The sequence below is a fragment of the Sciurus carolinensis genome, chromosome 13 (assembly GCF_902686445.1).
Source record: "Sciurus carolinensis chromosome 13, mSciCar1.2, whole genome shotgun sequence".
Classification (NCBI taxonomy): domain Eukaryota; kingdom Metazoa; phylum Chordata; class Mammalia; order Rodentia; family Sciuridae; genus Sciurus; species Sciurus carolinensis.
Window position 1 is genome coordinate 88,073,922 of NC_062225.1, and position 24,495 is coordinate 88,098,416.

At 42.5% G+C, this 24,495-nt stretch overlaps 2 protein-coding genes and 1 pseudogene across 2 annotated transcripts in view; 2 read left to right on the forward strand and 1 right to left on the reverse strand.

Annotated features, from left to right (window-relative positions):
- The first annotated feature begins 3,147 nt into the window (after window positions 1-3,147).
- Window positions 3,148-3,354, forward strand: LOC124963749 (60S ribosomal protein L38-like). Its single transcript, XM_047523626.1, is given in 1 exon segment — window positions 3,148-3,354. A coding segment is annotated over 1 exon segment (207 nt).
- A 5,197-nt stretch (window positions 3,355-8,551) lies between these two features.
- Ywhaq (tyrosine 3-monooxygenase/tryptophan 5-monooxygenase activation protein theta) overlaps window positions 8,552-24,495 on the forward strand; it is a 42,446-nt gene continuing 26,502 nt past the window's right edge. The window contains exons 1-2 of the mRNA XM_047523258.1: window positions 8,552-8,688; window positions 9,080-9,450. Coding sequence (XP_047379214.1) covers window positions 9,157-9,450 — 294 coding nt within the window. The 5' untranslated portion in view covers window positions 8,552-8,688; window positions 9,080-9,156. The remainder of the gene's footprint in view (window positions 8,689-9,079; window positions 9,451-24,495) is intronic.
- On the reverse strand, window positions 17,488-18,362 carry LOC124963505 (purine nucleoside phosphorylase-like; annotated as a pseudogene).

Genomic DNA, 24,495 nt, shown 5'->3' on the forward strand with positions numbered 1-24,495 from the left:
AAAGGTGGGGGATTAATGATGACGAAGCTCTCCCCACTTTTTCCAGAGAGAAAAAGGGGACCCGGGCTAGTTTTCCTAGGCTCCTACTTGGCCCACCCTCCACAAGTTTTTGCTTTTGTTGCTGGGCAGAACGGGAAACCCAAGTATAAAATTGCAGGGCACATGTGCTATTTTGGGGGGGCCCTGCCTCTGGGAGCCCCTTCCTTTGTTAGAGAAATCCCCACTTTCTGCACATTCATGGGAGACAGAACCCAGTTCTTCTTTGGAAGATGTACATTCTATAACTTCCTTTCCCAGCCTATCTTGGAACTATGTATGGCCAATGATTCAGGTGTGGCCAGATATCACACCAGGATTCTGAATCTAGAGTGAGTGACCCCAAGAAGCAGCGATTGTACAGAATTCCTCCTAGGGGTGGTAACAAGGCCAGTGTCATGGGTCTCAATGAGGATGGAGCTTAGGGTAGGTCAAGGGTGCTGTGCCTGGTACCCATGGACGCAGGCAGCATGGTCTAATGTCAGCAGTCCAGTGGCAGAAGCAATAGGGATCTCTCTGGGCAAGGTCATGGGTGATTTTGATCACAATTCTAGGTAAACACCACTGAGATCTGTTCATTCTCTCTCGTTCTATGGATGTAGTTCATCAGCCTTCCTCACATCAGTAAGAAGTAACCCTCTTATATTTAAGTAGAGTAATTTTTGTTACTTGCAAACTGAAGATTCTTTTTTTTTTTTTTTCAGTGCTAAGGATGATGGAACCCAGGACTTTGCCAGTGCTAGGCAAGAACTCTACTGTGGAGCTACACCCACAGCTCTCAAGATTCTCATGGAGTAACTAATGTAGACCAAGCTGGGTCCCTGGTCTACCTGAAGGATGCATTTTGTGAGTACCTCAGGTGCTCTGTCATGTTTTTAAAACTCCAGCCAATGTACTTCAGTGGGGTGATGGCCTCATCTCAGCTGGCCAGGTCTCTGAGAGTGCCAGACCCCAGGCCGAGCTGCCACACCACCCCCTGATCCCCAGCCCTTGAAGGGCTGCCTGTGTAACAGGTACCACTTCCGGTGCCTTGGCATGGTGAGCTGAGTTCTCATTTCACTGACTTTCTGTCTTTTTTTCTCCTTAACCTCTCTCACCTGGTCTCCTGTACTAAATCTATTGGCTCAAGAAGGGACAAGTGTGCTGCCTTTTCCCTTTATTTCAGCAAGTTTGTGTGACAGTTATAGCAGCTGCTGATGCTGGATTCTGTTTGAACACATTCCAGCAATTCGCCTGCTGTATGATCCTTCAAAGTGACACTGGTCTCATCAGTCTGGCGACAGCATCTCTGAGTTTCAGAACCAGGAGTAGGGAGAGTGGCTGGTGATCATTTGCTCATTAGCATTGATTATAGCAATCTCTGACCCCAGGCAGGGAGAGCGGCCCGTGGCATATTAATAACTGAGCGGGGTGGAGACATCTCCTTTCTTTCAGGGGCAGCTTTTGATGGAACAAGTTGTATTTTGTTTGCATGTACAGGGCCCCCAAATGTCTAACCTGCGCTTACTCTGGTTAAAGGAAATTCAGAAATTATCCAAATAAATCAGGGGGACTAGTCACAATCAAAAGGATGCTTTCCTCTGCAACAGGCTTCTTCACTGAGCTTTCTTATTGCCAGACCTCATGGGGCAGTTGGGGAGTTTGTTTTTCAAGTTGAATGTGACTAAGGGGAAGGAGGGAGCTTAGGGGCTGCCTGCATCTTCCGGCCCCTCCCTGCTAGAGTCACGGGTGCCTCCAGCTGTGCGCTGGACCCCAGCCAGAGCCGAGTCATCTGAGCAGCAGCTCAGCTCACCCTGTCCTGTGGGCACTCTGAGCTGGTCCACCACTCCTTCCAGGCTTTGTTAATCCTTCCATTGGGTCATCCCTTTCCTGGCATCCAGGATCCCCACTAAGCACTGTGCTAGGCACAGGGGCGACATGCCGACAAATCGTGTAGATAGATAACTCACCCTATAGTTCCTTGTGCCAGTGGGCAAGTGGACCAGGAGAAGTGATGTCAAGTGACCACCTACTTAGGGAATGCAGGACAGGGTGGTCATGTAGCTGGGAGGGACAAAGAGATCATGGAAATCCCAAGGAGTCTCATTTCTACTGAGACATGAGAGATGAGCAGGTAGCCAGGTGAAGATGTGAGGAAAGAGGGCACCACAGGAACAAGTCCCACAGAGACCAAAGCGCAGGAGGAAAAGAGGAGTTGAGTGAGGTGAGAGGGTTGACCAACCTCGCCTCATTGAACTTTCAGAACAACCCAGGGGGAGGTCCCACTACTGAGACCATCCCCAGCTTACAAATGGGAAAACTGAGGCATAGAGCAATCAGCTAACCTGCCCAAGATCACACCTCTAACTAGCAAGGGGTGCACCCCAGTCATCTGGTTCCTGAGTCTGCAAAACCCTGGGCTACGGCTGAACAACAGGGAAGGGCTTCCAGCAAAGCAATGTGGAGTTTAACAAGGTCTTCCCTGCTCCAGGAACTGGGGGGCAGTGCAACCAGCATCTGCTCATGCTAACATGCTCGACCCTTGGTGGCTGAAGGTGGAGGAGGCAAAGAGGCAGAAGAGGTTCCTCCCCTGGCCCTGGGTGCCTCATTCCCTGGGTGGTCTGCATTTCCGCATTTCACCCAGAGTCACATTTTTGGATAGGGTCAAACTCCACTCCAGCACAAGGAAGAGCACTGTGGCTTCCTCCCCTTCCACAGGTGCTGCTAGGGCAGCAAGAAGGATGCACATGCAGACTCCTGCCAACTCTGCGGCACTCCTGTCTTCCTACAGAGGTCCCCTTCGCTCTGCAGTCTTCTGACGCCTGAAATGTCTGCAGTGGTTCCAGCCCACACTCCAGTCTCCCTTCTCTCATCTCCCATAGCACTTATTGTGAGAAGCACACAATCAATTCCTGTGTGTATTGTTCTCTAGCTGTTTTGTATTCATTCATCCATTCGACTATCCTGAATTGTCTGGAGATGAGTCATAATTTGGAAGATGGTTGAAGGTTTATTGCTTTATATGCCAAAACTTAAAAAAAAAAAAATCCCAGCACTCAGGACATTAAAAAATACATCTTTCTTGCCTTTTGCTGTGTCTGTCCTCGCCTTCTCCCTATGCACGTCCCCACCATGCTTTGCAAAATTGAGGAAATTAAGGACTTTATGCTCACAGCCAGGCAAAAGGACGCTGGATCCGTCAAGATCAAGAAAAATAAGGATAACGGGATGTTTTGAGTTTGATATAGCAGATACATTTAAGCCTTGGTCATCACCAAGGGAAAGGCAGGGAAACTGAGGCGATTCCCCCCAAATTTGGCAGTGGAGGAACCAAAATGAACTGAAACTGATTTGAACTGTTTTAAACTTTTACAAATTAAAAAGAAAGCATATTACCTAGGCCCTGCCTGAGACATATGGGCCATGTGTTCCTATACTAACTGACCCTGTCCTCCTGGGTTTCTTCATTAGCTCTTTGTAGGTTTGTTGCCACCATCCTGTCAACTGACTGCCTTACACAGGCCATCGAAGTGTCTGGATCCTAGGTCAGCCCGTGGAAAAGGCCTAGGTTGGCCCCAAGGCCCCAGCTCTTCCTCTGCTTGGTATCATCTGCCAATGAGGTGGAGTGGATTTCAGAGTGCTCCTCGTAGCTTCCGAGGAGCCACTGCTGGACTGCCGTGGGCTGCACACCAGGTAACTGAGTGTCACAGACTTGCAAAGGACAGCCTTGCTTGCCCTTCCCTGACCTCTGGGTTAGGTGCCCCGTTCTGTCTCTCTGCCAAGTTCCTCCTAGGCACAGACAGTCCTAATCATTATGGAAACCCAGCCCCGGGGACAGCATTTAGCATAAGGTAGATCCTTGTGTATTCTGTTGAATGGATTAATGGGAAATGGAGTCTGAGTTGGGGTTGAGGAGTGCTCAAGTCTACCACGTGTGAGCACCCCCGCATGAACTTCATGACACTTTCAGATGCTGCCTCTGGGATCTTCTGTGCCAGTGTCAAGGTCCTCGGTGTGTTTCCAGAGGAGGCACAATCCTGTGTTTACTCTATCTGGTGCTTCACCGCAGCAGCATCCTGGTGACTTTGGATGTGGTTGTGCTGTAATAAGTGGACATGCCACCCTGGATAGTCTGGACTCACTCTCAGAACAAACCTTTGCTGAATGCCAGTGAGTGACCAGGGAGGTGGAGATGAGAGGTAATTTTGCCTACTGGAAGGACACAGTCCGCTGGGGGAAGGTGGGTGAGGATGGAGAGAAACATGTAAACAGTCAAAGGGAACAGGCAAGGGACAAGGAGGCCCTCTCTAGCTGCAGATACGTTCAGCATGAAAACAGTTTCTATATGAAAATAAAATCAGCTGCTGACTCACCCGTAGATATATACTTAGCCGCCCACTGGCCTCAGATAACTAAACATTGTTCCCAGGCCAGCAAACACTGGAGCGCCTGTCCTTCTGCAGTCAGAGTCCTGCTTGTCATAGCAGAACACTGTAATCAGGCCTGTTTCTGAATCTCAACTCTAAAGTTTACCAGTCGGGTAGTTCATTTAACCTCTTTGAGCTTTGGCTGGGCCAGTCATACCATGGGGTAGTGCTAACTTTATGGAGCCTTTGAGAGGGCTCAGGAAAGACAGGCCAGCAAGAAGAGATCAGAAAAGAAAACCCTGCTTGGGAGATAGCTCAGTCGGTAGAGTGCTTGCCTTGTAAGCACAAGGCCCTGGGTTTGATCCCCAGCACCCAAAAAAGAAAACTCTTGACCTCAAAAAGCACGTGGTCTGGGCAGGGAGAAGAGAGACTGATAGTGTCTGTTCATTTAAAACTACGAAAAGTCACCCATATCATTTGTTAGTGAAAAACATCAGTTATATCAGGGTTTTCCAGAGATATGGAATCAGTAGAACGTGTGTGTGTGTGTGTGTGTGTGTGTGTGTGTGTGTCTTACAGGCAGTTATGGGGGTTGGCAATTCCAAGCCCAAATCCAAAATCTGGGCCAACAGGATGGAGATCCAGGAAAGCCATGTTCTAGTTGGAGTCTGAAGGTCATGGGCTATAGAACCAGGGAGAGCCCATGCTAGGAATGAAGACTGAAGCAGTCTGCGGGAGCATTCCTTCTTCCTCAAAGAAGGCTGGTCTTTTTGTTCTATTCAGGCCTTTAATTGATTGGATGAGGCCCACCCACTTTAGGGAGGTCCATCTGCTTACTCAAAATCCATTGATTTCAATGTCAATCTCATTCAAAAATACCTTCAGAGAAACATCCAGAAAGATGTCTGACCTCCTGTCAGGTACCACGTCACAGCCAAGATGACACAAAAACTGAACCATCACACTGAACAAAGCTGGGAATATGATCAGCTCTCTCCATTTCCCCACTTGTCTCTGACCTTGTGAGATCCGCTTCAGCACCTCCAGGGGAGAGGGGAGTGGAAGCAGCCCTGCCTGCCCACTGCACAGAGGCACTGCTAGTAATTATACGGGGAAATTTGGGTGAAAAGCCCCATAGAATGTTTGTCAGTGAAGAGCTGCCACATAGAAGAGGAGGAAGAAATTTCTCTCTGATGATGCTGAGCAAATAAACCACTGAATTTTATGAGTAAATTCAACCAGGAGGACCCATCCATTCCGAAACGTACACTGCCTGTAGTCCTTCTGCAGACCATTGACTGTGCTAATTACAACAATGATTCAAGAGATGAGCTTTCGCTAACGTTTTATAAACTGGAAGACTCCTAGCAGCAGGATGGGCATCTCCCTCAGTCTCAAGCAGAAGGACAGGTGGGGAAACTCACTATGACTGGACACTCGCTATGCACTTGGCATTCTCTTATGATAGCTCATTCACCCTCTACAATGACCCTTTGAGCTAGTGATTCTTTTCACAGGCTACAGGTAGGAAATTGTCAGAGACAACTGGGGTGTCCAAGATCAATTCACAATAAATACAAAACCTGGGATTTAGAATCCTCTAGCTCCAAGTTTAATGTGCTCCCCCTTGTCTGGTAGCTTCTTCTTACCAGGTACTTTCGAAAAAATAACAAACACTTCAAATAAATAAGGCAGTAACTTCTTAGTACTTTCTTCCTTAGCTGTCTGTTCCTGAGTTCTTCCTACTCGTTGGGTGTGATGCTTAACACACTTCATATTTATTAGGATGCAAATCCCAGAGGACAGAATCTAGTTTGATTCTTTCTAGAACTCCTAGAAAGAGACTCCATCAGGCAAACACAATGGTAGTTCAGGGATGGGATTTGGAACCTAGATCTCAAGCGTTCAATTACACCAAGGTCTGCTACTCACTAGTTGTGTGACTCTGTATGATTCTTGACGATCCTGTGCCTCACTTTCCTTATCTGTGAAATGTAGATGGTGATCTTAATAGTACCTACTCTGTTTTGGCATTAAGTAGATTGAATGAATTAATCCTTGAGATAAGACTTAAAATAGTGCATGACACATGTAATTGATTACTTCATAAATGTTAGTTTTTTGTGTCCAGGGAATTCAAGAGCTTTATTTTTCTTTAACCTGACTTCTTTCAAGCACAAAGGGCTTTAGATATGGTGAGGGTCCTTTGGGCCCTCAGAGATGCAATTTCACAGTATGTCATTGTTTCAAAGCCTTTTCACCCAAGATTCCAGATGATCATAATTTATATAAATTGGTGTTCAATGACTATTTGATTGAATGAAAGCAGAAATTGTATTGATGGGTACAGAGAGAAGCAAAAATCTTGACCAATTTCACCTGGGAAAATGCCAGCAGAGCCCAGGCTTTCTGAGAAGAAATTTAGTGCGTGACCCTTCTGGATAGCCCCTCATTACTGGCCACGGAGGTTCAACCCCTAAAAACCTCCTTAAGAATCTCCCCATTCATCTCCACTAGTGTCTCCCCTTGACTGGGACTGTCTTTAATTTCGGGAATCTTGAAATTCATTTTATCTGACCTTCCACATGCAAATTCTTTCCATTGGGATTTCTCTGTGTCCAGCTCCACCCCAGCCCACAGGGCCATAAATGCTCAAGTGTCTACAGCCCAGCCCCAAGGATTCCAGAAATAACAGCAGGCCCTCCATTAGAATGCTGGAACATAGTAAGGCATTTCTGCCTTAAGACTCCAGCCCTTTCCAACCAGGCTTCTCCTGTCCGTCAAAGCACAAAGCAACCTTTACAAGTGGACAGGGAGGGGCAGCTGGGAAGGAGTCTGAATTTCTGGAAAGTCTGTACCTTTCCCTCCCATCTGTCTGTACTCTCAGAGCTTCCATTCTAGAAAGTCTCCAGATCTGTTCCTCTCCACTTGGAATTCAAATTCTTTCTTGTCAGTCACATTCATTGCCTTCCTATGATCCATTCTTCCTTGGACCTGCTGGAATTGGAAATCATAGCAGCGTGAGCCCAAATGGCAAATTTCATCCTACGACCAGCAGGATAGCCACCTTACTTGGGAGTTGGGGGACTGGGGAAGTGCCAGAAGAGAAAGGAGTGGCTTAAAAGGAAAGGAAAATGCTAGCGATGACCCTGAATAGGAGTCATCTGGGGTGAGCATTCTCACTTCAGAAAGAAAATCACAAGTCAACATCCAGGGAGAGAGTATTAGCTTCACAAGTGTCCTCTCAAAAACAGTATCAGTGGAAACCCAAACCAAAACAAAAACCGTGTACGCACGGTTCGCAAGACGTGTGAAAACACACACACACACACATATGTATGTATGTATAGATCGATGGATAGATGCACAACCTCAAAAGGTAAGAAAGAAATATAAAAATTACTTTTGAGGACGGATAGTTGTGGTTGTTTTCCTTCGAATTGTGCTTATTGTTATTTCCCATTTAATAGAAAATCACAATACCTGGCAAGTGCCAGCCGCAGAAACCTACCTGGATCTTTTTGCATCTACCTTTCTACAAGGGAATTTCTGGTTTCCGGTACCTGTCTGAAAACTTCTCATGTAAAAGCCATACTTAAGCCACTTTCTCCAGGGTTTATTCCTCTTTAATGGGGATGGGATTATTTCTAATTTGCAGCTCTAACAACAACGTCATTAAAGACTGGTTTTAGCCTATTGAGCTCCAAACCATTGTCACGTATACAAAGGTGGAGGAAAGAAAGGCGCTTGTGCAACAAAACGGCCGATTATGTCACCCTCCGGGTCCAGCCGCGGCCGGGGCCCACCGGCGCCGCAGCTGCAGAAGCCATCGAGCTGCTGTGCACTATCTGCAGTTGCCTCCACAGCAGCATACGGCGACCTCCGCCGAGGTCCTGCGCGCCTCTGGGTCTCGTGCCGCACCCAGAAGTGCCGGGGTGGCGGGAGGATGAGGGGAGTTGGTAACAGCATCGCCATGGCAACAGTGACGTCCTTTTACCCTGGATCTAATTGGAGGAAACCCCGTGGCCGAAGCCGCAGCCTGCCGGCCAACCGAACTTGCCCAGGCCGACCCACCCTCCTAGCCTCCGCTTCCCCTCCCGCCCCGCCCCCGGCGCCCCCTTCCGCGCGCTCGGTCCTCATTGGCTAGGGGCGGGGCTGGAGGCGGGACTCCAGGGGAGTCGCGGCACGCCATTGGGCGGTAGCCGGAGCCTCGGCTCCGAGCTAGGCTGAGACGGGAGGGTCCTCTGCTAAAGCCAAAAGCAGATCAAAGTGGTGGGACTCGCATCGCGGCCGCGGAGACGAGAAGGTGAGCGTTAGGGGTGGCCCCGGGCGTCCTCCGGCCGCACAGGGCCTGAGGACTGGGCGGGGGCGTAGCACTCGGGAGCGGCCGGCAGTCGCCGCCGCTCGCCTCGGGGTCCGCTCCCGGCGGGAAGGTGCGGGGCCAACGGCCGCTTCCATTTTGGGCCGGCCGGGCGGGGGTGGCGGCCGCGGCTCGCGCCGGGCCCGCGCGCCGTCCTCCGCCTCCTCCCGCGCGGCCCTCGGCCTCCCGGACGCCGGGCGCGGGCGGGCGGGGGCGAGGGAAATTCAAGCGGGCCGCGTGTGCGGGAGACAAAGCGGGCGGCGGCGGCGGGCCGCATTGTCTGACGCGCTCCCCTCCCTCCTTTTTGTCCCCGCCGGCGCCGCCCCGCCCCTCGCAGCTCTCGAGGAGGAGGACTCCCGATCCGGGTCGGCGCTCGCCCTCGCTCGCCTCGCCCTCGGCCCCGGCCCCCGCGCCATGGAGAAGACCGAGCTGATCCAGAAGGCCAAGCTGGCCGAGCAGGCCGAGCGCTACGACGACATGGCCACCTGCATGAAGGCCGTGACCGAGCAGGGCGCCGAGCTGTCCAACGAGGAGCGCAACCTGCTCTCGGTGGCCTACAAGAACGTGGTCGGGGGCCGCAGGTCCGCCTGGAGGGTCATCTCGAGCATCGAGCAGAAGACCGACACCTCCGACAAGAAGTTGCAGCTGATTAAGGACTATCGGGAGAAAGTGGAGTCGGAGCTGAGGTCCATCTGCACCACGGTCCTGGTGAGTCGGCCTCGGCGGGAGCAGGGGCGGCCGGAGCCGGGACACCTTTGTGTGGGGCTCTGGGTGGAGGGTTTCGTGGGCACCGGCTGTCGCGGGCTTGCAGAAGGTGAGCCCTGGCTACCCTGATAGGTTATTTCAGTGCTGGCGACCCAGGAAGCCGCTTTTCCAGGGTAAGTCTTTTCCCAGATGCGAGGTTGCCAAAACTTTGAAACATCCGAGTAGATTTGCACCAGACTGAAAATCATCTTTAACCTTTGGTTGGGAGACTGCTTGTGGCATCTGTTGGACTTGAGATAGTCGAACGAAGGCCCGGGATCTTTTCGATAAAGACTCCAGTAGGTTTTCCTAGTGATGGAAAATCTAAGCAGATAGTTCATTTTCCCAGTAAGAGTATCTGTTGAGCTTTTCTCCTAATAATAACGGAGTGGTGGGGGGAGTGTAAATGTGGAAAGTGTACAGCCACATCTAAAGAGCAAGATGTCCTGGTCAATTTCAGTATTTAATGACATTTCCCTAATTTATTGAAATGAATTCATTTCTGGTGTGGAGTAAGCAAAGAAAGCTTTCCAGGTTTTGGACCGACCAGTCTTAGCCAGGGTGACTGTTGGGTGGGGTAGGTGACTGCTGTGAATCACCCTTATTAGAATATTTTTAGCTTTGTCATTGCACAGATCTTTTGATCAATAATTTAAGTTTTTAAAATTTACCAGCACTCCATTCTGGAATATAAATTAAATGTTTTAATCTTTAAGAGTTACTTCTATGAACATAGTATGAAATACCTGATACTAAACTTTCCCTTCTTTGAATGCCACCTTTGCAAGAGGCCTACTGATTTTCAAATGTTTATTCCAATTTTATTTTAGGTGGACTTTGAAAGACAAGCATGCTAGATTGGTGTTTTTTCAAAGGGAATAGAAGAAAAATTTCCCTCACCTTTATCATATCAGTTTGGTACTTTTCTTCACCTTGTAAAAATCTCCGTTAACCTACCCGTTTTTTTAATACATATATAGGTGATCCGAACCTAATCGTGGCTGATGGAAATAGCTGGTAAAGGGGCAAAAAAAAGCAATGCAGAGAGTATGTACTAAAGTGGAGGAAACTATTGAGATTATTTGCTATGTGAAGACAAGACTTAGCTTCAGTTCTGGTGTGGCATAGGGGAGGCACTTTTAAAAGCTCTTTGATCCAAAATTCAAGAAAGTAGTCATCTTGAAGATGAAGAGACTTTAATTTCGTATAGTTATTGACAGCATTATCTATTGTCAAGAGAAGTCTCAAGAATTCCATATGCTGAAAAGGTTTTCTAGATATGTTGCTTTTGAGCATTCTCATAGCATAGTTCAATTGCTTTTCTATTATTAGTTTGCGGTTCGTTAGTTACTATATGCAATGCAGAATTACAGTTTTCCTGTTTGCTAGCAACTTTACTCTGAGCCAAAGGAGTATTCCTTTTATTTTGTGGCTCTTATAAATTTTGGTTTTTATGATGGCATAAGTTAGTGGTGGAGAGTTGTGCCTTATTATGTGGTTTGAGGGACCAGGTGTATTAGAATAGACCTTTCATGCAGATCATTTTAATAAGAGAACCCCTGAAATTAGGACAGTCTTTTTTTTTTTTTTTTAATACCAAGTGGAAATAGAAGAGGTTTACTTGATTAATCTGAGGCATTGATGCATAAATTAATCACATTTTTAGTAAAATGACTTATGAAACTAATTCTGGCCTGATGACCAATCTATTAAAAATATCACAGGAAAGCACATCTTCAGGTTGGCAACTGTATGTGAGAGCTCTCTGTGTGGAAGGCATTGCACTAGGCAGTGTAGGGAAGAACAAAGCGGAGAACCATAGATTTTGCATATGAAAAATGCATGAACATGAATTATACAAGATAATTCCCACAAAGTGGTTCTAAACAAAATGCTATATAGTTTAAAGAAAACAGAAACCTCAGAAAAGGCTTCATAGAGATAGTGGCTTCAGGTAAGCATTGAGGGAAGAGGTTTGGGAGGGGCTGTCAATATTCCAGGCAGAAGCATATTCAAGATGGTGCTTGTTCAAGGGAAAGCTTTCATTCTAACTGGAGTAGGGTCTGAAGAACTGTGGCAGGAGAAAAGCTGGGAGAGGAGGGTAGGAACCATAATTTATAAGAGAAAGTCAAAGTGAGGAGGTTTTCTTCTTTTGCCTGGCAGGGTACAGATATTAAAGATTTCTTGAATGGTGTGCATATGGCAGTATCAAGAATTAATGGCTTGTGCTAACTAACCAGCCTATAATTGGGTCTCACAGACAAGGAACTGATAGACAAATGAACTAAGATCTGATGATTGATAGTAATTTATGTATTTATTTGTTTGCAGTGCTGGGGAACAGACCAGGCCTCGCTTACACTAGGCAAATGCCGTACCACTGAGCTATATCTCCAACCTTACTGCTTTTTTAAAAAATTTGACAGATTAGTAATTTAATAAGGAGTCTTTTGAAATAATGAGGGAAGAAGAATGAAGCCTAAAGTTTCTGAACGTGCATGCTAAAATGAGATATTTTTTCCTTTGGTGAATGGTAAGGAGAATTTGATGTGAAGGAAGGTGAGACTGACTTGGTTATAGAAAACCAGTTAGAGTAACAAGAAAAAGAGCTACATTTTTGATCAGAATAGCAGAGATTCTCAGCCTCTTTCCCTTTCATAGAGTAATTTGGAGGTGGAAATTCTTTTGATTTTTAATTCAAAATGTACAATGTGTACAACCCTCAGCCCATTTAATAATCATTATATTGAGAAAGGTTTTTAATGAACTGTGAAATCAGAAAAAATACTAAAAAACAAATGAGTACTGTAAAGAGCAGAGGAAATTAAGAGGGCCAGAATGACCAAAACCAAACTCAGTGGAGATCTGAGAGAAGTTGAAACATCACAGGTTGTCTCTGTTAATGTCATTTGTACAAGCAGAGAGTTGGGATAGAATTTCTAGATCTTTTCCAGATCTCTTTTTAAAATATTTTTTAGTTGTAGATGGACACAGTACCTTTATTTAAATAATTTATTTATTTTTATGTGGTGCTGAGGATCAAACCCAGTGCCTCACACGACAGGCAAGCATTCTACTACTAAGCCACAACCCCAGCCCCAGGACTTTTCCAATTCTTGTATTTGGGGACTAGGTAAAGTTAAATCAACTCAGACCTCTGCTCTGACTTCCTTCTACCTATAGAGTGAATAGTTTTTAAAGTCCTATGTTGAACATGTCAAAAATAAATGAAATATTGAAAAACTTGTGACTAGTGAAATGATTTCAGAAAGAAGTAATGCAGAAGTCATTGGTAATCTTAATGTTGGGAATTACTAAGAACTTGGATGTGAAATAAGGGCAGATCAAAGAAATCAAAGGGATCCATAAAGCTCCTCTGGAATAAAATTTGACATTTACAAAGTTGATGACCTGAGAATAAGAACCAGACTTTTAGAGTATATGCAAGATATAATCTGTCTCAAACACCACTGTATTATCCTCTCCTACAGACTAATTTCAGTAGTCTACTTCAGTATAATGCAGTTTCAAAAACTGAAGTGTATATATATATTTTTTTTTTTTTTTTTATTAGAATCACTTAAAATAGTACATAGAGAATCTCTTAAAAGTCTGTGTGGTTGTGTAACAGCTCTATAACCTTATTTCAGTAATTCATTTAAATTTAGTTGTGTTCTAAATTAAATTAATCTCTTAATGAAAATGTGACTCCTATACTCTCATCATTTCGGAGTAAGATTGATGTGTTGTTCTTGATAGTTAATAAATTTTAATGCAATTTTCTTGGCATAATGGGAAAAGTATGAGGTCTGGAATCAGTTTTTTAATTATTTCTCTATTACCTTACAGTTTGGTGAATACTGGCAAGTTTCTTCATCTCTCGACCTATTTTTTGGGGGTTTTTTTCATCTATAAATTGGTGATAGTGATGCCTGCCTTTATAGGGTTGTAGTTAGAATAATAGCTAATAACTGATGTATATGGGACATTTACTATACACTACACACTGTTTTAAGCATTTTACATACTTACTCTGTTTCCAAAATTTAGATTGGTAGTATTATTTTAAAATTGAGGGAACTCTGAGGCATAAGGAAGTGGGTACCTTGGTCAAGATTTCAAGGCTAATAAGTAGTAGAGTATTTGAACCTAAGTTGTATGATCCCAAATGAAATGAAATAAAACAAAGGAGTCCTTTAAGGTACATGGTAGCTGGCTTAAGACCACAGTATGAGTCTTCAGGGGAATTTATGTATTTCAATAAACATGAAGTAAGGTTTATAACTTAGAAAGGAAGGAAGATAGATCTTTGGACTAACCTCCCAGAGTCTATATAATACTGAGGACTTCCTTATTTATAAGGATATTGCAATAAGATCTAAAATATTTAGGGGTTTTGCCCTTAGATTGTAAGCTTATTGAAGCTAAGAGTCATGTGCGGTTTTGTTTGTTTTTTAATAAAAAGTAAAGTGAACTGAGTGTGGTGAAATCCCAGCTACTTGGGACAGTGAGGCAGAAGAGTTGTAAGGTCAAGAACAGCCTGGGCAGGGCAACTCTGAGACCCTGTCTCAAAATCAAAAGGTCTGGGCAGTTAACTTTGGTAGAGTGCTTGCTTAACATGATGGAGGACCTGGCACCAAAACTAAAACAGAAAGTAAAATAGAATGGAATATTCTAAGTGTAAGCTTAGCGCAGTGTTTCTCAACCATATTTTGCCCACTCTCCATCCCCTAGGAAACTTTTGGCCACATCTGGAGGCATTTTTTGGTTGTCAAGACTAGGAAGTGAAAAGAATGCTGAGCATGTGTGCTACTGACATGTTGTGGGTAGAGGCCTGAATGCTGCTGAGCATCATAAAACGTACAAGACTGCCCCCAACCACTGTCCAAGAGTTACCTACCCCCAAATGCCAGTAAATACCAAAATTGAGAACCCCTGGATTAAAATGAACTCTATTAAAGTTGTACTGAATGCATGCCTGTCCTTTGGGTTCTTGGTAATATGTTGGCATCTTATCTGAACCATTTGTCTAGACTTACTACTTTCTCCCTTGTCAATATTGTGTGTATGGCTATTTAACTCTACAGTTCACCTTACTGAAATATACTTAGTGGGTCCTGTATTTTCCAAGTGCCACTTCATGATTACCTCTGAAAGCCCTGAAATGTAGTATTTTAAAAACTTGGCCCAGTGGCTCGGGAGGCTGAGGCAGGAGGATGGAGAGTTCAAAGCCCGCCTAAGCAACTCAGTGAGACCCTGTCTCTAAATAAAATACAAGAAACGGTTAGGATGTGGCCTAGAGGTTAAGGTCCCATGGGTTCAATCCCCGGTACCAAAAAATAAACTTGGCACAGATTAAAAAAGACTAACTGAAATTATACTGAGATCTTTTAGGAAAATTGATGAACTACAAATATTCTGCTTCCTTCATAACTCCCACTAATAGGGTGGCATATGTGGTCTACAGTTTTAACCCTGTGGTCTGTTTATTTGCATGTTCTATAATTTTACTAATATCCTGTTGAAATTCAGGTTTTAAACAACTTTTCTCCATTATAAGCAACATTGGGAATAACATCCTTTTTTGCATGTTTTATGCTAGGATTTATTTATAAAGTTCTCAGGAGTGAAATTTCCAAATCAAAAGGTTTGCATTTTCCCTATAAAAGCCCTCTGAAAAGATTGTGAATTACATTGTCAGCCCCTGGGTTGAGAATGGTCATTTCTCTTTACCCTCTCTAGCACAGGTAGGTTTGAAAGGATAACAAAAATCTAGCTACCAGAAGGATCTAACTGTTACCTCCATGTTTAGTATTGGATGTAATGAGGACTTTACTGCCTTGGTTTTCCCAAAGGGATAATTATCACAACTAATTTTTGTCTCATATGTAGTTCCACTTATAAAGTGATACCATAATTTTGTAGCAGAAATAAAGTGACGTTTGATTTTTTTTTTTTTTTTTTTTTTTAATGATACCATAGCATGGGATTTGTTTGTTGAGTGCTTAACAGTTGGGAAATCTTAATTATATATAATGTTCTTTTATGATATTTATTATTAAGAGCAGCTTGTATACTTAGCAAAGTGAGCACAGAAAATATCTTTTGAGTTGGCACTGTTGACTTCCTGGGTATCAAAAGAGTAGTATAGAAATGCATCATGTACATACTATAGAGAGAAAAATCTTACAGTTCATATTTCATAGGTAAATCAGTGATGGATAGTTCTTGAAAGCATTGTTTGCATATTGAGTATTTAAAGTTAAAATGATGATAATATTGATCACTTCAGACTAATGAGAGTTATAGATGAAACGAGTGTCAATGAACTAATGTAGTTGCATCTGACTTTAGTGGGAATTCTTTGTACTGTTCTCTCTTCCTGTATGTTTAAAGTTTTCCATAATAAAAAAAGGTGTGTTCCCTCACCTCTACAAATTCTACTCCTAGGTGTTTACATAGGACCAGTGAACACACAGGTCTAGAAAAAAGGCCTGTTTGGGTGTTGTAGTCCATGCCTGTAATCTCAGCTGCTCAGGAGGCTGAAGCAGGAGGATCACAAGTTCAAAACCAGCCTCAGCAACTTAGCAAGGCACTTAACAACTCAGTGAGACACTGTCTCTAATTAAATATTTAAAAAGTGCTGGGAATTTCCTTTTATTTAAAAATATATAAATTATAGGCTGCTGACTTCCATAGTGGACCATATTCTAGGGTGGTTCACAAACTTCTTGGTCTCAGGATCCCTTTGCACAGCTTAAAAATATGGCCCTCAAAAGTTTTGTTTGTATAGATTAAATCTATGTATATTTTACATAATTAGAAATTAAAAGTTTCTATAAGTCATTTGAGATAATTACTGACTTGTTTAGAATAATAAACCCATTAGAAGTTAACATGTTTTTAAATTGTAAAACATGCAAAACAAAGTTTACCATTTTTTGGCTGGGTGAGGTGGCACATGCTTGTAATCCCAGTGGTTCTGGAGGCTGAGGCAGGAGGATTGTGAGTTCAAAGCCAGCCTCAGCAAAAGCGAGGCTGAGTAATTCAGTGAGACCCTGTCTCTAATTAAAATATAAAATAAGATGGGGTGTGGCTCAATGGTCAGGTGCCCCTGAGTTCAATCCTTGGTACCCCCCAGAACTTTACCATTTTAAGTGTACTGTTCTGTGGCATTAACCACATTCATACTGTGTGCAACCCATCCATCCCTAAACGTCTCCATCTCCTTAAACACTAACTCTGTTCTTCATCCTCAACCTCTGCCGACCTCTATTCTACTTTTTGATTTATGAACGTGACTGCTGTAGGTACCTTGCATGAATAGAATAACTTTTTTGAAGAAGAATAACAAAATCGAATAAGAATAGTAGCGTTGCTTTACGTTGGATCTGTTGTAGCTCCATCATGTCTTTTGGAGCTTCTGGAAAACTGCTCTTCTGAGAATGACAGTGGGATAAAAGCAGATAGCTTCCAGTGCTTTGTGCCTCTGTCCTTTTCCACACAGAGAGGGTGTGGGGGAGACCTCAGGAGGTCCACTGACTACACACCATTTTTTAAAAAAATTGCATCTCTTCTTATTCTCACAACATGATGCTATTAAATAAAGTCCAGGAGGTATTGGGCTGGGGTTTCCATTGCTTTAATAAAGTGAGGCAGAACTGAGCCCTGGGGGTGTGAGAAAATCATCTCACAAAGCTAGCAGCAACTCCAGTGCGAAGGTAAAGGACTTACATCATATCACAAGCATATCCCCCATGCGATAGAGCATGGGTTCCAGCTTTTACAGAATAGAAGTGAAAGTAAACTACTTTGAGCAGACAACTGAGCAAGAAGACCTAATACTTGGAAGGGTCTGGTGGGAGGAAGTGGGGAAGGTAAAAAATAGGGATCTTCTCCTTTCCTTTCTGTTACTACTTAAGAGGAGAGGCACATGACCCAGCATAGGGCCAAAGTAGGTAGTAACTAGTTGGATCCCATTAGGAGCCAGACCAGAGTTGGTCAGCTGGCATGGCCAGGGGATAGAATGCTGGTCGTAAGAATGGAGACAAACTCTTTCCATTTCTGTGCAGTTTGTTTCCCAGCCTCTACTACTCCTCATGACTGACCTTCTCTGGGTTTTCATGATCCATGATAACCTTATTAGTGATGAGTGAGAAACCAAGACCACTATAACTTCTGGTACTGTGCTCATGCCAGCAGCATCTGCTCACACCACTTCTGCAGCAGGTGACATTCTGCCATAGTCCCAAAGTTGGGGCCTGCCACCAATACATAGGTACCTTCATGTAGCTCTTGCTGAATCCCCTATTTGTTTCTAGGTACTGAGAACCTTCTGCCTCCTATTCCAGTTGTAAGCCTCAGACATAGCTGGAAAATAAATTCCAAATCTTTCATCACTAGGCCCTTTTGAGAGGGTTCTGGCCACAGAAGCCAGGTAGTTTAATGAGATCCCAGATCAGCATATCTCCAACCTCAAACTTGAGGTTGAGCCCTCCAGCCACATTGGTGACTGCCAAGGTGTCCACACCCAGAAGCCCAAAGACCTCACAGGGAGTATCACCTTCCAAAGCGGGTGGCCTTTATACATGTGGAACTGCCCTGTTTCATTACACATCTTGTCATCCAGGAACCCAAACACTAGTCTGCCAACATGACCTGACACTGTGCTTCAGGAAAAGTTGGGTATCTCACTGTTGTCAAAGACCTGGGCCTGAGTTAATTTATCTGTCAACTTCTAACCCAGAACCACAGATCACTGCCGCTGGAGCTCAGAGCTCAGAGAAAGTCATTCTGATAATCTTCATATGTGAATTTGTTCTCCACACCCTCCCAGTGATCCCACTTTTGCTCCGATCAGCTCCTTTGAGCTGCATGGTGGTGGTCACGAGGTCTCATCTGCACAGTTCCTTGACTGCACCTTGAAAGCTGCTTGCTGCTCTAGGGAAATTTCGTTACTGTGGTGGTTGCTTGAGTAGTCATTATATGGTGGTGTTGATATATTTTTTTCCCACATTCAACTAAGTTTAATTGTTTACCCGCCTCTCTGAATCCAATACTTATACAATATCTTTACAAATATTCTGCAAAGTATTTGTGTCTTGGTAATAAATAGTGAATTTACATACAGAATTTGTCAAGTCAACTAGATCTGTATATTAAGAAATAGAATAAAAAGTTTCACATGCTTTAATAGTTTGTTTTCACTAAACTGGTCTAATGCAGTCGTTCTGAATTGTGTGCAGTTTAGCACCTGGTGTTGATTTTTTTTTTTTTTTTTTTTTAGTCTAATTTATTTATTTATTTTTTTAATTTATTTTTATTGTAAACAAATGGGATATATGTTGTTTCTGTTTGTACATGGAGTAACAGCATACCATTTGTGTACTCATATACTTACATAGGGTATGATGTTTGATTCATTCTGTTATTTTTTCCTTCCCCCCCACCCCTCCCACCCCTCTTTTCCCTCTATACAGTCCTTCCTTCCTCCATTCTTGCCCCCCCTCACCCCCATTATGTGTCATCATCCGCTTATCAGTGAGATCATTCGTTCTTTGGATTTTTTTTTTTTTTTTTTTTTTTTTTTTTTTTTTGCGGTACTGGGGATCGAACTCAGGGCCTTGTGCTTGCAAGGCAAGCACTCTACCAACTGAGCTATCTCCCCAACCCCCGTTCTTTGGATTTTTGAGATTGGCTTATCTCCCTTAGCATGATGTTCTCCAATTTCATCCATTTTCCTGCAAATACCATAATTTTATTATTATTTATAGCTGAGTAATATTCCATTGTATATACATACCACAGTTTCTTTATCCATTCATCAATTGAAGGACATCTAGGTTGGTTCCACCATCTGGCTATTGTGAATTGAGCAGCTATGAACATTGATGTGGCTATATCTCTGAAGTATGCTGATTTTAAGTCCTTTGGGTATAGGCCGAGGAGTGGGATAGCTGGGTCAAATGGTGGGTCCATTCCAGGTTTTCTAAGAAATCTCCACACTGCTTTCCAGAGTAGCTGCACTAATTTGCAGCCCCACCAGCAATGTATGAGTGTACCTTTTTCCCCACATCCTCTCCAACACCTATTGTTGCTTGTATTCTTGATAATCGCCATTCTAATTGGGGTGAGATGGAATTTTAGTGTAGTTTTGATTTGCATTTCTCTTATTACTAAAGATGGAGAACATTTTTTCATATGTTTGTTGATTGCTTGTAGATCTTCTGTGAAGTGTCTGTTCATATCCTTAGCCCATTTGTTGATTGGGTTATTTGTATTCTTTTTTTTGGGGGGGGGGGGTGTTGGGGATCGAACCCAGGGCCTTGTGCTTGCAAGGCAAGCACTCTACTGACTGAGCTATCTTCCCAGCCCCTATTTGTATTCTTGTTGTAGAGTTTTTTGAGTTCTTTATATATTCTGTAAATTAGTGCTCTATCTGAAGTATGAGTGGCAAAGATATTCTCCCACTCTGTAGGCTCTCTCTTCACATTGCTGTTTCCTTTGCTGAGAGAAAGCTATTTAGTTTGAATCTGTCCCAGTTATTGATTCTTGCTTTTATTTCTTGTGCTATGGGAGTCCTGTTAAGGAAGTCTGATCCTAAGCCAACAAGGTGAAGATTTGGACCTACTTTTTCTTCTATAAGATGCAGGGTCTCTGGTCTGATTTCAAGGTCTTTGATCTATTGTGAGTTGATTTTTGTGCAGGTGAGACAGGGGTTTAGTTTCATTCTGTTGCATATGGATTTCCAGTTTTCCAGCACCTTTTGTTGAAGAGGCTATCTTTTCTCCATTGCATATTTTTGGCACCTTTGTCTAGTATGAGAAAATTGTATTTATTTGGGTTTTTGTCCGTGTCCTCTATTCTGTACCATTGATCTACCTGTCTATTTTGGTGCCAATACCATGCTGTTTTTGTTACTACTGCTTTGTAGCGTAGTTGAAGTTCTGATATTGCGATACCCCCTGTTTCATTCTTCCTGCTAAGGATTGCTTTAGCTATTCTGGGTTTCTTATTCTTCCAGATGAATTTCACGATTGCTTACTCTATTTCTGTAAGGTACGTCATTGGGATTTTAATTGGAATTGCATTGAATCTGTATAGCACTTTTGGTAGTATGGCCATTTTGACAATATTAATTCTGCCTCTCCAAGAACATGGGAGATCTTTCCATCTTCTGAGTCTTCCTCAATTTCTTTCTTCAATGTTTTGTAGTTTTCATTGTAGAGATCTTTTACCTCTTTGGTTAGATTGATGCCCAAGTATTTTATTTTTTTTGAGGCTATTGCAAATGGAGTTGTTTTCCTCATTTCCCTTTCAGCTGTTTCGTCGCTTGGGTATAAAAATGCTTTAGATTTATGTGTGTTGTTTTATAGCCTGCTATTTTGCTGAATTCATTGATGAGGTCTAGAAGTTTTCTGGAGGAGGTTTTTGGATCCTCTAAATATAGAATCATGTCATCCGCAAATAGTGACAGCTTAAGTTCCTCTTTTCCTATTCGTATCCCTTTAATTTCTTTGTTCTGCCTAAATTGCTCTAGCTAGAGTTTCGAGGACAGTGTTGAATGGAAGTGGTGAAAGAGGACATCCCTGACTTGTTCCTGTTTTTAAAGGGAATGGTTTCAGTTTTTCTCCATTAAGAATGATGTTGGCCATGGGCTTAGCATAAATAGCCTTTACAATGTTCAGGTATGTTCCTACTTTCCCTATTTTTTCTAGTGTTTTGAGCATGAAAGGGGTGTTGTATTTTGTCACTTTTTCTGCATCAATTGAAATGACCGTATGATTCTTATCCTAAAGTCTATTGACAGGATGAATTACATTTATTGATTTACGGATGTTAAACCATCCTTGCATTCCAGGGATGAACCCCACTTGATCGTGGTGCACAATTTTCTTAATATGTTTTTGGATACGGTTTGCCAGTATTTGTTAAGGATCTTTGCATCTATATTCATCAAGGATATTGATCTAAAATTTTCTTTCCTTGATGTGTCTTTGCCTGGTTTGGGTATGAGGGTGATATTAGCTTCATAGAATGAGTTCGGTAGGGTACCCTCCTTTTCTATTTCCTGGAATACTTTGTGAAGTATTGGAATGATTTCTTCTTTGAAGGTCTTGTAGAACTCGACTGAGAATCCGTCTGGTCCTGGGCTTTTCTTGGATGGTAGATTTTTAATGCCTTCTTCTATTTCATTGCTTGATATTGATCTGTTTAAATTGTGTATGTCCTCCTGGTTCAGTTTGGGAGGAGCATATATCTCTAGAAATTTGTCGATGTCTTCGGTAGTTTCTATTTTGTTGGAATACAGATTTTCAAAGTAGCTTCTCATTATGTTCTATATCTCAGTGGTGTCTGTCATGATATTTCCTTTTTCATCACAAATTTTAGTAATTTGAATCTTCTCTCTCCTTCTCTTTGTTAGTGTGGCTAAGGGTTTGCTATTTTGTTTACTTTCTCAAAGAAACAACTTTTTGTTTTGTCAGTTTTTTAAATTGTTTCTTTTGTTTCAATTGCATTGATTTCAGCTCTGATTTTAATTATTTCCTGTATTCTACTACTTTTGCTGTTATTCTGTTCTTCTTTTTCTAGGGCTTTGAGCTGTAGTGTTAGGTCACTCAGTTGTTGACTTTTCATTCTTTTCTGGAATGCGCTCCATGCAATGAATTTTCCTCTTAGTACCGCTTTCATAGTGTCCCAGAGATTTTGATATGTTGTATCGTCGTTCTCATTGACCTCTAAGAATTTTTTAATCTCCTCCCTGATGTTTTTTGTTATCCATGTTTCATTCAATAGCATATTATTTAGTCTCCAACTGTTGGAGTAATTTCCCTTTTTTATTTTGTCATCGATTTCTACTCTCAGTCCATTATGATCTGATAGAACACAAGGCAGTATCTCTCTTTTTTTGCATTTCCTAAGGGCTGCTTTGTGGCATAACATATGGTCTATTTTTGAGAAGGTTCCATGTGCTGCTGAGAAGAAAGTGAATCCGCTCGTTGATGGATGGAATATTCTATATATGTCTATTAAGTCTAGGTTATTGATTGTGTTATTGAGTCCTATGGTTTCTTTGTTTGGTTTTTGTTTGGATGATCTATCTAGTGGTGACAGTGGTGCATTAAAGTCACCCAGAATTATTGTGTTGTGGTCTATTTGATTCCTGAAATTGAGAAGGATTTGTTTGATGTACAGGGATGCACCATTGTTTGGGGCATAAAGATTTACTATCGTTATGTCTTCCTGATTTATGGTTCCCTTAAGCACTATGAAATGTCCTTCTTTATCCCTTCTGACTAACTTTGGCTTGAAGTCCATTTTACCTGATATGAGGATGGAAACCCCGCTTTTTTTACTGAGTCCATGTGTGTGGTAGATTTTTTCCCATCCTTTCACCTTTAGCCTATGGATGTCTTTTTCTATGAGATGAATATCTTGCAGGCAGCATATTGTTGGGTCTTTCTTTTTAATCCATTCTGCCAGTCTATGTCTTTTGATTGATGAGTTTAGGCTGTTAACGTTCAGGGTTTTTATTGAGATATGATTTGTATTCCCAGTCATTTGGTTTATTTTTGGTTTTTAAGTTGGCTTGGTTTCTCCTTTGAGTGGTTTTTCTCTAAGGTAGTTCCTCCTTTTGCTGACCTCCATTGTTGTTTTTCATTTCCTCCTCATGGAATATTTTGTTGAGAACATTCTGTAGTGCAGGCTTTCTATTTGTAAATTCTTTTAACTTTTGTTTATCATGGAAGGATTTTATTTCATCTTCAAATCTGAAGGTTAGTTTTGCTGGGTATAGGATTCTTGGTTGGCAGCCATGTGCTTTCAGAGCTTGAAATACGTTGTTCCAGGCCCTTCTAGCTTTTAGAGTCTGGGTTGAGAAGTCGGCTGCTATCCGTATTGGTCTCCCCTATATGTAATCTGATGCTTTTCTCTCGCGACCTTCAAAATCCTATCTTTATTTTGAATGTTAGGCATTTTCATTATAATGTGCCTTGGTATGAACCTGCTGTGATTTTGTGCATTTGCTGTTCTGTAAGCCTCTTGTATTTGGTTTTCCATTTCATTCTTCAGGTTTGGGAAATTTTCTGATATTATTTCATTGACTAGGTTGTTCATTCCTTTGGTTTGTATCTCTGTGCCTTCCTCAATTCCAATAATTCTTAAATTTGGTCTTTTCATGATGTCCCATAGTTCTTGGAGATTCTGTTCATGATTTCTTACCATCTTCTCTGTTTGGGCGACTTTATTTTCCAGATTAAATATTTTGTCTTCATTGTCTGAGGTTCTGACTTCCAAGTGGAGTCTTTTTCTGACATTTCTTCTAACATACTGTCATTGGATTCTATTACTATAGAATCTAGATTTGTTTGGATCATTTTCTTCCCTTGTTTTTTCATATTGTTCATGTATCTTCCCCTCTAACAGTGCAGATCTGGGGTATTGCAGATTTCCCCCTATAGGCTTATAGTGGCTCTATAGGTTTCCAAAACCCTTTCTTTAAGGGGAGATCAATATTAGCAGTGCCCAATTCAGACACTATGCAATCCTAGACCAAATAGCCCCTATGAGGACAATAACAAAATTGTCATAATAAACAGAATGAGTTCAAATATTATCTTTGGTAAAACAAACAGGTTTGCAATAAGGTCTGCAGTTTCTAATGGAGGATAAAAAGGATGCAGAGGGATGTAGAATGTGGCTGTTAATGGGATAAGAAAAAAATACACAGAACTTCTAGAAAATAGAAAGGGTGAGAGAGTAATCAAAAGAAATTGGATGTTAGCATGCAAAAAAGGGAGAAAGAGACTCTGAGGGAACAGGTAAACAAAAGGAAAAGAAAACAAGAAAAGTAAAGAAATAAAAACTTAAACTTTTTCAATGAGGGGAAAAAAGAAAATCTACAGTTTAACAGTCATATAGTAATAAAACCTCTCAGAGTTCAGTAGCCTGATGCATGAGAGGTACCTGACAAGGAGCTTCAAGCCTCCAGCAGGGGTCTCAGGATGGGTT